General features: G+C 42.7%; 1 protein-coding gene across 5 annotated transcripts in view; it reads left to right on the forward strand.

Moving 5' to 3' along the window:
- The window catches only part of cadpsa (Ca2+-dependent activator protein for secretion a), a 160,140-nt gene that overhangs the window by 79,453 nt on the left and 66,626 nt on the right, over positions 1-14,061 (forward strand). For all 5 annotated transcript variants that reach the window (XM_031806363.1, XM_031806401.1, XM_031806435.1 and 2 more), the window contains 3 exons: positions 1,671-1,737; positions 6,565-6,673; positions 11,814-12,026. In XM_031806363.1, coding sequence (XP_031662223.1) covers positions 1,671-1,737; positions 6,565-6,673; positions 11,814-12,026 — 389 coding nt within the window. The remainder of the gene's footprint in view (positions 1-1,670; positions 1,738-6,564; positions 6,674-11,813; positions 12,027-14,061) is intronic.

The following is a 14,061-nucleotide window of genomic DNA, read 5'->3' on the forward strand; positions in this document are numbered from 1 at the left end:
ACTGTTGGGCGTGAAAAACCCAGCATGGCACACATACACAATCCATGTCTCAATTGTCTCAAGGCTTTAACCTTTAACCTGTCTCCTCCCCTTCATCTACAGTCGTGGCCAAAAGTTTTGAGAATGGCACAAATATACATTTTCACAAAGTCTGCTGCCTCAGTGTCGTTAGATATTTTTGTCAGATGTTACTATGGAATAGTGAAGTATAATTACAAGCATTTCATAAGTGTCAAAGGCTTTTATTGACAATTAAATGAAGTTGATGCAAAGAGTCAATATTTGCAGTGTTGACCCTTCTTTTTCAAGACCTCTGCAATCCGCCCTGGCATGCTGTCAATAACTTCTGGGCCACATCCTGATTGATGGCAGCCCATTCTTGCATAATCAATGCTTGGAGTTTGTCAGAATTTGTGGGGTTTTGTTTGTCCACCCGCCTCTTGATGATTGACCACAAGTTCTCAATGGGATTAAGGGATTAAGGTCTATCTATTGTTCCCCGAGCCACTTAGTTATCAATTCTGCCTTATGGCAAGGTGCTCCATCATGCTGGAAAAGGCATTGTTTGTCACCAAACTGTTCCTGGATGGTTGGGAGAAGTTGCTCTCAGAGGATGTGTTGGTACCATTCTTTATTCATGGCAGTGTTCTTAGGCAAAATGGTTGATGTAGGTGCAATCTTACTGGCAGCAATATCCTTGCCTGTTGAAACCCATTTTGTGCAAAGCAATAATGAAGGCACGTGTTTCCTTGCAGGTAACCATATTTGACAGAGGAAGAACAATGAATCCAAGCATCACCCTCCTTTTGAAGCTTCCAATCTGTTATTCGAACTCAATCAGCATGACAGAGTGATCTCCAGCCTTGTCCTCGTCAACACTCACACCTGTGTTAACGAGAGAATCCCTGACATGATGTCAGCTGGTCCTTTTGTGGCAGGGCCGAAATGAAGTGGAAATGGGGTTTTGGCTTTCAGTTCATTTGCATGGCAAAGAGGGACTTTGCAATTAATCTGATCACTCTTCATAACATTCTGGAGTATATGCAAATTGTCATCATACAAACTGAGGCAGCAGACTTTGTGAAAATTGATATTTGTGCCATTCTCAAAACTTTTGGCCAGGACTGTACTGTGATTGAAGTGGATTTAACAAGTGGCATCAATAAGGGATCATAGATTTTACCTGGATTCACCTGGTCAGTCTGTCATGGAAAGAACAGGTGTTCATAATGTTTTGTATATTTATCATCATAAACTGGATGGTTCAAGCCCTGAATGCTGTTTGGCTAACAGCCATGGTATAGCAGACCGTATACCATGGGTATGACAACATTTATTTTTACTTCTTTAATTAAGTTGGTAACCAGTTTATAATAGCAATAAGACACCTTGTGGTATATTGCCAATATACTATGGCTAAGGTCTGTATCAAGGCACTCCGCGTTGCGTCGTGCATAGAACAGTCCTTAGCCATGGTATATTGACCATATACCCCCCCCCCCTATTGCTTAGTTGTGACATAAACACATGCATATGCTTTTTTAGCATGCCACTTCTCTAGGACAAAATGATGCAACACAAAATGGAATATTGTAGGGGAGCCTCTGTAGAAAGGACATCCACCATAGTCCACCCATCCTGTTATTAAACCATTGCTTTTGTTTACTTAGGTACCTATGGGCTATTGGTAAAAATGTGTGGAAGAGATGGAAGAAGAGATTCTATGTCTTGGTGCAGGTAAGAACAAAATACTTACAGCTAAATAACCATGGTCAGCACTAGCCCAATACGTGATATGAGTTTTAACTGTCAAGCTGTAGTACGTGTCTTCATTTAGTTGACTAGGATGATAAAGGTCTAATAGAGTTATTGTCAGAAGCTTTGTAGCTGTAGCAGCCATTTTTTGTGCATCATTTGGAGCTTTATGCAGTCTCTTCTGAGTTCGGGAGGATATGTCTCAAGGCGAGGAGTTGACAGGCGAATGACAAACCGGTGTACGCTGGCTGGCCTAGCACTCGCAGCTAAAAGAGCCCACGGAATGCTCCTCTCACTTGCTTCCAGCTATACATACAGCATGTGACAAATACCGGTCAATAGACTGCCACTGTGTGTGTGTGGGTGTGTTTCCTGGAGAGAAAGGATGCTTGTTTGTTCATGACAGTGAGATGAAGTGTGTGTTTTTGTGTGTCAGTATGTGTCATAGAGAGATAGATAGACATCATGCATGTCCTATGTTGGTGCATAATTTGATTTGTAAAACATTTTCTTGCTTCTGTTTTTATTATGTTAAGTCGCGTGTAAGTATTCAATAATCTATTGGTGTTATGGACTCAAATGTATTTGTACGTTTGGAGATTGATGTTGTGATGAAATATGTGTTATTTCATAGTTTGATGTCTTCACTATTATTCTACAATGTAGAAAATAGTAAAAATTAAGAAAAACCCTTGAATAAGTAGGGGTCCAAACATTTGACTGATACTGCATATGAAATATAAATTAATAATGTAAGTGGGAAACAAAATGTTGGGTGTATTTCAAGGTTTGTTTTGAGTTAGCTGTGTTAATTACTGTGGATGAGATTCACAATCAGCACTCTGTGATGTTCAACCCTCCTGTGAAATAACTTCATAAACAGCAAGTTCACATCAGCTGCATGCCAGATGTGGTGTGCACACCAGATGTGTATTTGGTTATTATATTATGTGTTTTTGAGTGGCCCGACTCAACTACTTCTATTGGAAGTATATAAATATAAATTGTATATAAATAGCCTACTATTTGACAGTATTTTCAAATACTATTGTTTTTGGAGGGGGGTTAAATGCATGGGAGTGTATTTGAGTCAAGGTATTTTAGTATTTTCAAATACATGCCAATACTTTCCATGAGTCTCCAACTACTTGTCTTTTCAACAACAACAAAAATATTCTGAATACTTACTTCGAAATGCATGTGATAGTAATTAGTAATTGAACCCAGGTCTGGTACACACACACATGCTAAATGCCGTTTGATTGACATTTGCCATGATACTCATAAATAGCACAGCTTACACTGGGGGGTATTTATTTCAGAGATTAGTTTCCTGTTGAATTATTCATGAGTTGTTAATTACATGGAGTGAGTAGATAATTTATAGGGCTGGGTGACGGACGCTGGCATCACCCATGAAACATGGCAGCAACACGCCAACAACACGTCATCAACAGCGTTCTACAGGTGTGCATCTGTCATAACTAAGACACTATGTAAACACACTAGATATGCCAGAGAACAAGAACGAGCCAGGGTTGAACATCCCACCAGGTGGCTGTCATGATGGTTCATACCATGTAACCCTCATTCCTGTGTGATAAATCCCATCTCTCATCTTTCATACCCAATGAAAGTGGAAAGCATCGCTATCAAAGCCGTCGAGCTCCACTGAACCATACAATCACGAGAGGCAAAAATGCCACTCTAAACCTGTGAAACTGTGTTTTAACTAAATTAAGTGTCAAAGGATCACACTTATTGGCTTCCTCCCCAACCCCAACTCTTGCCACTCCCTCCTCCTACCCTCACCCTGTTCAGAGTTAATCCTGCCTGTGGTGCTAGCTGGCTAGTTGAATGCCCTGCCATGTCCCTGCTCAACAGAACAGATTGGAGCCATAAACCAATTTTTTATAATGCAAAGTGAAGTCTAATTATTCAGCAGTCAGGAGGCTGCCCTCCAACACAGCTGGCAGCAGCCACTCTCTCACTCAGCTCCCCTCTGCACTCTTAGTCTTTCTCCCTCCCTCCTCCTTTCACTCTCCCTTTTCTTTTTCCCCTCTCTGTTCACTTACCCTCTCTCTCCTGCTCTTTTCTCTCTCTCTTTCTCTCCCCCTCTCCCTCTCTCTCTCTCTGTTGCTGTGCACTAGCTCTGGTGTAAAGTTATTAAGCAGTTGATTATGACAACCTTCATACCCAGTGATCCCCTCCCTGACAAACAACCACATTGATCACATCTCTAGTCTGCCCCCCAGCCCCACCCCACCCATCAAACAATCAAATTTATAGACTCAACGATAACAAGGTTATGAGAGCAAAGCATGTAGGGTAATCAGGGAGCCAAGTCTTTTAAAATAATTTAACGGTCAGTTTGAGAGCAGGTCAGCCAAACTCTGAGCCAATAGTCTCTCTCTGCCTCCTGCTCTGTGTCTCTGTGTTTCTGTGTCTGTCTCTGTGTCTATCTCGCCTGGCCCAGACAGGCCCAAACTTTAACAGGCAAGGGAACGTAACAGGGATGTGGTAGGAGAGAGAGAGAGGCATGTGAGGGGGTAGGAAGGAGAGGGGGAGTTCTGATGTGCCCCAGTGACGTCCCGAAGGCAAGTGGGCACCGTGAAGCTGGGTAGTGGCCCAGCGAGCTCCACCCGGGGCCTCATCAGTCCCCTGACAATGAATCTCTGTTGTCACACAGAGGCAGGCTGCAGCCAGTGAGAGCTGCCACTTGCAGCAGAGGTGACAATGGCGCAGGATTGGCCGGGATCCGCGGGTTGCCGTGGCATGACTGGCACCTAGCAGTCAGGCTCCCATCTCTTGTGACAGGGTGTCACTCCTGCACTCGTCTGTCCACGCTGAGTGACAGAGTCAGGGCCATAACCCCGCCCTGGCAACGGCCCCAGCAACAGCACCCTGACCATCCGTCCCCTTACTCTCTGATCCCCTCTCTCCACCTCTCTCTCTGTCCCTGTCTGTAGCAGAATAACATAATAATCCAGAATATCACTGTATCAGCGCTGGATAGGTGCATACTGTACACTCACAAGAACATAAATACTCACTCTCTTCTCTCTCTCATCGACGTGAGTTACTTTTAAAGCACACATGCACACTCGCACCATGTTGCTGTTCATGGAAACATACAGTGTCTTCAGAAAGTATTCACACCCCTTGACTTTTTCCACATTTTGTTGTGTTACAGCCTGAATTAAACCTTTATTAAATGTAGATTTTTGTGTCACCGGCCTACACACAATACCCCATAATGTCAAAGTGGAATTATGTTTTTAGAAATGCTTACAAATTTACTAGTAAATGAAAAGCTGAAATGTATTGAGTCAGTAAGTATTCACATAATAAGTTGCATGGACTCTGTGTGCAATAATAGCGTTTAACATTATTTTACATTTTAAATGACTACCTCATCTATGTACCCCACACATACAATTATCTGTAAGGTCCCTCAGTTCGAGCAGTGAATTTCAAACACAGATTTAACCGCAAATACCAGGGAGGTTTTCCAATGCCTCACAAAGAAGGGCACCTATTGGTAGATGGGTAACATTTTTAAAAAGCAGATATTGAATATCCTTTCAAGCATGGTAACGTTATTACTTACACTTACACAATCGACACTAGAGTTGCTTAGCAAGAAGACAGTGAATGTTCCTGAGTGGCCGAGTTACAGTTTTGACTTAAATCTACTTGAAAATCTATGGCGAGACCTAAAAATGGCTGTCTAGTAATGATCAACAACCAATTTGACAGAGCTTGAAGAATGTTGAAAATAATCATGGGGAAATATTGTACAATCCGGGTGTGCAAAGTTCTTAGAGACTTACCCAGAAGACTCACATTTGTAATCACTGACAAAGGTGAATCTAACATGTGAATACTTACTTGTATGTTAATGAGATGTTTCTGTATTTCATTTTCAATACATTTGCAAACATTTCTAAAAACATGTTTTTACTTTGTCATTATGGGGCATTGTATGTAGATGGGTGATGTTTAAAAAAAAATCCATTTAGAATTCCATCTGTAACACAACACAATATGGAATAAGTCAAGGGGTATGAATACTTTCTGAAGGCACTGTACATTGTGACAGTCTCTCCACCAGCCATGAACCAAGCTTTGACCAGCCCCTCTTCCCCTGGCTTGGCCACTTCATTCATCTAATTATAATGTGATTATCCTTGTATACCCACTCACTCTCACACACATTAATGACAAGAGGTTCAAGAGTGGGCAACACAGCTGTCACTTACCCCTCCCATACTCTATCTCACACACACACACCCCCACACATATATACACACACACACACACACACACACACACACACACACACACACACACACACACACACACACACACACACACACACACACACACACACACACACACACACACACACACACGTTCACTAATACATATACACACACAGACACCATTTCCCATATGCCTATCTTGACCAGAATCTGGTCACCATTTATGCCTGGTGATTGTCTCATTAACCCATTAATCCCGGTTGGTTATCACAAACAATTGGTCCAATGCCTGGGTTAGAGAAAATGTGTCATCTGTGAGAGTTGAAGCACAATGGGGTTAAGGACAACTGATGATATATACAATTGTAGTTACATAGTAATTACTAAGCAGTTTACCAATTCTATTACGTTTTTGGGGTCCCTGTACTCATTGGTATTATGCATTATTGTGAGAAGTACCAGGTAAATGGCAGCTGGAGTAGTACTATGAGTAAAATGTACAGTAACTAATAGTAGCCCTCTGTCCCCTCTCTTTGTGGTGCAGGTGAGCCAGTACACCTTTGCCATGTGCAGCTACAGAGAGAAGAAGGCAGAGCCTGTGGAGCTTCTCACACTGGACGGCTACACTGTAGACTACACCGACCCTCAGCCAGGTAACACACCTGTCAAACTATAAACAAATGCAATCGGGTTAACCAATGGATTGTTGTGATTAATCACAATGAATCGCTAATTCAGAATTTGCTGAATTTGAGCTGTAATTTACGATTTTTTTAGACAACACACATTACAAGAATATTGATTGATTTTGTCCCAAGTAAAGGTTAGCAAAAATCATTTAATTTGACAAAGGACACTTTCTTTAACCTCAATGGCAAATTGTTTTCACGTCACTGTTGTTTTTGATTATGTATTTTGGATGTTTTTAGTCTATTTCTGACCACTTTCAGACAGTGCAATTAATCACGATAATCAAAAAATAGTGTACTAAAATTACAAAACGTTAGCTTGAGTTTACTGATTATATCAAGGCTCAGGCTAAGACCCAGATGCAGACACAGAACGTTAGCTTGAGTTTACTGATTATATCAAGGCTCAGGCTAAGACCCAGATGCAGACACAGAACGTTAGCTTGAGTTTACTGATTATATCAAGGCTCAGGCTAAGACCCAGATGCAGACACAAAACGTTAGCTTGAGTTTACTGATTATATCAAGGCTCAGGCTAAGACCCAGATGCAGACACAGAACGTTAGCTTGAGTTTACTGATTATATCAAGGCTCAGGCTAAGACCCAGATGCAGACACAGAACGTTAGCTTGAGTTTACTGATTATATCAAGGCTCAGGCTAAGACCCAGATGCAGACACAGAACGTTAGCTTGAGTTTACTGATTATATCAAGGCTCAGGCTAAGACCCAGATGCAGACACAAAGCGTTAGCTTGAGTTTACTGATTATATCAAGGCTCAGGCTAAGACCCAGATGCAGACACAAAACGTTAGCTTGAGTTTACTGATTATATCAAGGCTCAGGCTAAGACCCAGATGCAGACACAAAACGTTAGCTTGAGTTTACTGATTATATCAAGGCTCAGGCTAAGACCCAGATGCAGACACAAAACGTTAGCTTGAGTTTACTGATTATATCAAGGCTCAGGCTAAGACCCAGATGCAGACACAAAACGTTAGCTTGAGTTTACTGATTATATCAAGGCTCAGGCTAAGACCCAGATGCAGACACAAAACGTTAGCTTGAGTTTACTGATTATATCAAGGCTCAGGCTAAGACCCAGATGCAGACACAGAACGTTAGCTTGAGTTTACTGATTATATCAAGGCTCAGGCTAAGACCCAGATGCAGACACAGAACGTTAGCTTGAGTTTACTGATTATATCAAGGCTCAGGCTAAGACCCAGATGCAGACACAGAACGTTAGCTTGAGTTTACTGATTATATCAAGGCTCAGGCTAAGACCCAGATGCAGACACAGAACGTTAGCTTGAGTTTACTGATTATATCAAGGCTCAGGCTAAGACCCAGATGCAGACACAAAGCGTTAGCTTGAGTTTACTGATTATATCAAGGCTCAGGCTAAGACCCAGATGCAGACACAAAACGTTAGCTTGAGTTTACTGATTATATCAAGGCTCAGGCTAAGACCCAGATGCAGACACAAAACGTTAGCTTGAGTTTACTGATTATATCAAGGCTCAGGCTAAGACCCAGATGCAGACACAAAACGTTAGCTTGAGTTTACTGATTATATCAAGGCTCAGGCTAAGACCCAGATGCAGACACAAAACGTTAGCTTGAGTTTACTGATTATATCAAGGCTCAGGCTAAGACCCAGATGCAGACACAAAACGTTAGCTTGAGTTTACTGATTATATCAAGGCTCAGGCTAAGACCCAGATGCAGACACAGAACGTTAGCTTGAGTTTACTGATTATATCAAGGCTCAGGCTAAGACCCAGATGCAGACACAAAACGTTAGCTTGAGTTTACTGATTATATCAAGGCTCAGGCTAAGACCCAGATGCAGACACAGAACGTTAGCTTGAGTTTACTGATTATATCAAGGCTCAGGCTAAGACCCAGATGCAGACACAAAACGTTAGCTTGAGTTTACTGATTATATCAAGGCTCAGGCTAAGACCCAGATGCAGACACAGAACGTTAGCTTGAGTTTACTGATTATATCAAGGCTCAGGCTAAGACCCAGATGCAGACACAAAACGTTAGCTTGAGTTTACTGATTATATCAAGGCTCAGGCTAAGACCCAGATGCAGACACAAAACGTTAGCTTGAGTTTACTGATTATATCAAGGCTCAGGCTAAGACCCAGATGCAGACACAAAACGTTAGCTTGAGTTTACTGATTATATCAAGGCTCAGGCTAAGACCCAGATGCAGACACAAAACGTTAGCTTGAGTTTACTGATTATATCAAGGCTCAGGCTAAGACCCAGATGCAGACACAAAACGTTAGCTTGAGTTTACTGATTATATCAAGGCTCAGGCTAAGACCCAGATGCAGACACAGAAGGCAGACAGTATGAGTCTCAGAGTTGATTATAGTACAAGGGACAGGCAAATGGTAAATTAAGGCAGGTAAAGAGTCGTAATCCAAATCAGGGTCAGGCGGGTACAGGATGGCAGGCAAGATCAGGGTCAGGCGGGTACAGGATGGCAGGCAAGATCAGGGTCAGGACAGGCCAAAAGGTCAGAACTGGGAAGACTAACCAAATCAAATTTTATTGGTGACATATATGTTATTGCGGGTGTAGCCGAAATGCTTGTGCTTCTAGCTCCGACAGTGCAGTAATATCTAACAAGTAATATCTAACAAATTACACAACATATACCCAATACACACAAATCTAGGTAGGAATGAATTAAGACTATATACCTATGGACGAGCGTTGTCAGAGCAGAACTGACTTGATACAGTAGTATATAGTATATGCATATGAGTTGAGTAATGCAAGATATGTAAGCATTATTAAGTGAATGAGATACTGTAGAATAGTATAGAAAACAACATATTCACATGAGATGAATAATGCCAGATATGTAAACATTATTAAAGTGACTAGTGTTCCATTCCTTAAAGTGGCCAGTGATTCCTAGTCTTTGCCTATAGGCAGCAGCCTCTAATGTGCTAGTGATGGCTGTTTAACAGTCTGATGGCCTTGAGATAGAAGCTGATTTTCAGTCTCTCGGCCCCAGCTTTGATGCACCTGTACTGACCTCGCCTTCTAGATGATAGCGAGGTGAACAGGAAGTGTCTCAGGTGGATGATGTCCTTGATGATCTTTTTGGCCTTCCTGTGCCATCAGGTGCTGTAGGTGTTCTGGAGGGCGGGTAGTTTTAGGTGACAAGCCAAATTTCTTTTGCCTCCTGAGGCTCTGTTGTGCCTTCTTCACCACACTCTATGTGTGGGTGGTTCATTTCAGTTTGTCAGTGATGTGTATGCCAAGGCACTTGAAACTTTCCACCTTCTCCACTGCAGACCCATCGATGTAGATAGGGGGGTGCACCCTCTGCTGTTTCCTGAAGTCCACAATCATCTCCTTTGGCGAGTGAGAGGTTATTTTCCAGGCACCACACTCCCGGAGCCCTCACCTCCTCCCTGTAGGCTGTCTCGTCGCTGTTGGTAATCAAGCCTACTACTGTTGTGTCATCTGCAAACTTGATGATTGAGTTGGAGGCATGCTTGGCCATGCAGTCATGGGTGAACAGGGAGTACAGGACGGAGCTGAGTACACACCCTTGTGGGGCCCCAGTGTTGAGGATCAGCGGAGTGGAGGTGATGTTTCCTACCTTCACAACCTGGGGGTGGCCCATCAGGAAGTCCAGGACCCAGTTGCACAGGGCAGGGTTAAGACCCAGGGCCTAGAGCATAATGAGCTTGGAGGGTACTATGGTGTTGAATGCTGAACTATAGTCAATAAACAGCATTCTTACATAGGTTTTCCTCCTGTCCAGATGGGATAGGTCAGTGTGCAGAGTGATGACGATTGCATCGTCTGTGGATATATTGGGGCGGTAAGCAAATTGAAGTGGGTCTAGGGTGGCAGTAAGGTAGAGGTGATATGATCCTTGACTAGTCTCTGAAAGCAATTCATGATGACAGGTGAGTGCTATGGGGCTATAGTCATTAAGTTCAGTTACCTTTTCCTTATTAGTTACAGGTGCAATGGTGGCCATCCTGAAGCATGTAGGGACAGCAGACTGGGATAGGAAGAGATTGAATATGCCCGAAAACACACCAGCCAGCTGGTCTGCACATGCTTTGAGGACACAGCTAGGGATGTCGTCTGGACCGGCAACCTTGCGAGGGTTAACACGTTTAAATGTTTTCTCACATCGGCCACGGAGAAGGAGAGCCCACAGTCCTTGGTAGCGGGCCGCGTCAGTGGCACTGTGTTATCGTCAAAGCGTGTGAAGAATGTGTTTAGCCTGTCCGGAAGCAAGATGTGGTCTCGGCGACGTGGTTGGTTTTCCTTTAGTAGTCCATGATTGTCTGTAGTCCCTAACACATACGTCTCGTGTCTGAGCCGTTGAATTGCGACTCTACTTTATCTCTATACTGACGTTTAGCTTATTTGATTGCCTTGCGGATTGAATAACTACACCGTTTATATTCTGCATATTACCAGTCGCCTTGCCATTATTAAATGCATCTATCCATGGTTTCTGGTTAGGGTAGGTTTTAATAGTCACAGTACTACATCTCCTATTCACTTCCTTATGAACTCAGTCACCGTTTCCGTGTATGCGTCTAGATTATTTTTGCAAGCTATCCGGAACATATCCCAGTCCACGTGATCAAAACAATCCTGAAGAGTGGATTCTGATTGGTCAGACCAGCATTGAATAGTACAAAGCACAGGCACTTCCTGTTTGAGTTTCTGCCTATAGGATGGGAGGAGCAAGATGGCGTCGTGATCTGATTGGCCCGAAGGGAGGGCAGGGAGAGGGCCTTGTAGCATCCCAGAAGTTTGAATAGCAATGGTCGAGAGTCTTAGTAGTGCGAGTAGGACAGTCAATATGTTGATAGAATTTCCTCAGATAGCCTAGTCCTCAGATTTGCTTTCTTAAAATCCCCAACTACAATAAATTCAGCCTCAGGATATGTGTTGTTTCCAGTTTGCATAACGTCGCTTTAGATAAAACCGTCTGCTAAATTCCTCAAATATAAATGACTACCATGGCCTAAATATATGGCACTGGTATGTACCAGTAGCACTAGCCCTACAAACACTGCTAACAGAGATTTATTCCATAGGTCTGGAAGGTGGGAGGACCTTCTTCAACGCAGTGAAGGAGGGTGACACTGTGATCTTTGCCAGTGATGACGAGCAGGACCGTATCCTGTGGGTCCAGGCCATGTACCGGGCCACGGGCCAGTCCCACAAGCCCATCCCCCCCACCCAGGTCCAGAAACTCAACAACAGAGCCGGTTCTGCACCCCAGCTAGACGCACCCATCTCCCAGTTCTGTAAGTGTCGGCCCCTGTTGTGCCCACGAGGCCCACCACACTCACGGTAGCTCTCACTGTTTCAGCTTCACGAAGAACTACAGTACCCAGCAAACTGCCACCCCAATATACACTGCTGTTATGTCTAACCTAACTCTATATCTATCGAGCTACAGATGTCATTGGACTTCTTTTCGGGGTGACCTGTTTTGTTGTATTTTTTCTCTTCACATGACACAAGTGTGTATTTTATATTCTACAATGGGTGGGTCTTTTCCTGGATGCCAATTGGTTAAAATCGCATTCCAGCTGGTGTCTATTCCACAGGTTACCACCAGCTAAAGCTATGATGTTGAAGTGCATATTTACTCTATCTCACTGCACAATCCACTGTCCCACTAGAATTTGCTTTCCAACAGCGGATATTTGTATAAACATTGCTGTCTGTCTCTCCGACATTTGCAACATCTCCAGCTGTCCCATAGTAATAAACGTGTCGGGACAAGACAGACAGGCAGACGGCTTTTCTCTGTCAGTCGAAATCATGAATAAGCTGGCATAATTTGTATGGATATATACAAAGAAATGCCAATAGAAAACAGGTCAAATTAAATTAAATGCAGCTGGTTTGCAGTCTTTTTCAGCTTCAGTTTAAAGTGATTGTGTTGCTTTGCTGTTGGCTAGCTCCTCTGAACAACAGTGTCCTGACGAGAGACAACATTTTCTATGCCAGGCGAAATTGTTAGCTCATTGTTATGGATGTATCCAAATAAATGTCACTAGAAAACAGCTTAAACAAACGCAAATGCACCTACTTTGCTGTTATTCAGGCTGCACTGTTTGACGTGACTGTAAGTTAGCCATAGTTGGCTAGCTAGCAAGCAAGTGATAAGAATGTTGCCAGCCAGTATGGTAATGGAACATTTCGAATTAATGACTGGGTCACGTCCATAGATACAGAACAAAAATACTTAATGACTGGGTCGTGTTTCTGGCAACCGAACGAATGACCAGTCACTTGTGTAGCAACCTTAAATTTGTGTCCGGGCTGTATCTCGTGGAAGAATGAAATAGTATGAATAAATTAATCAAAATATAGTAAACAAATAAATAATTATGTCTATCATTATTTAAATATGTCGGTAACCCGTTGTATAAAAGTGATAATGCCCTCGAAGCCGGTGTTTGGAGGATATATTGGCATGGTTGTTGTTAGGCCCGAGACAAAGTCGAGGGCATTATAACTTAAATAGATGATACGCGCCATTATGGTGGGTACTTATTCTACATAAGGATGTGTGTGTGTGTAACAATGTATTTAATGTAACCCGAAGCAACCACAGCGCAGTGTCTACATCAATATGGAGGAGAGAGAACACTTCTCCCTAACTTTTTTATTTTTCCCTTCGTTCTACTATCATCACTAAATGTTATTTTTCATCAGCACTCTCTCTCTCCTATTCCATATTTGTTATCACATGAGCTCTCTTCTCTATCTGTATCTATTAGTTTCACTATATATCTATATTAATGTCTTTAGTTGAGCCTGTCGTCTTTTTGATTACTGTTTCTCTTCCCCTGTGTCCCGTTATATCAGTTGTTTACCAGTGTTATGAGCTATTTCCCTCACTTTCTTTCTCTCTGTCTTGGTCTCTGTCTCTGCCTCTCTCTCTTGCTTTGTGTGTGTCCCCGGTCCCTAGCCCAGCTGCTGTAGGTCAGATCTCTGTGTCTGCTCTCTGTCTTTAAGTCTCTCTGGTTTGGTCCTTCTTACCCCGCTATCTCGTAGCTGGATTCAAGGGTAAGTGCTTCCCTGTTGCTGGCACCGCTCAGATAATCCACACTGATTATCTGACCAAAGCAATGTGCTCTCCCTGTCTTCCTCTCTTCTTTTGTTCAGTCTCTCCCTCTATTCAAGTCTTTATCTTATCTCTGTCTTAGAAAACTCTAGAAAACATTTATTTTGATTCTGTTTGATTCTTTTAGGATTCACTTTCATCCTTACCAGACTAGGATGCATGTAACTCTGATTTTGTTTGGTTTGCTTTGGTTAAACTAT

Source organism: Oncorhynchus kisutch, linkage group LG1 (genome assembly GCF_002021735.2).
Source record: "Oncorhynchus kisutch isolate 150728-3 linkage group LG1, Okis_V2, whole genome shotgun sequence".
In the NCBI taxonomy this organism is placed as follows: Eukaryota; Metazoa; Chordata; class Actinopteri; order Salmoniformes; family Salmonidae; genus Oncorhynchus; species Oncorhynchus kisutch.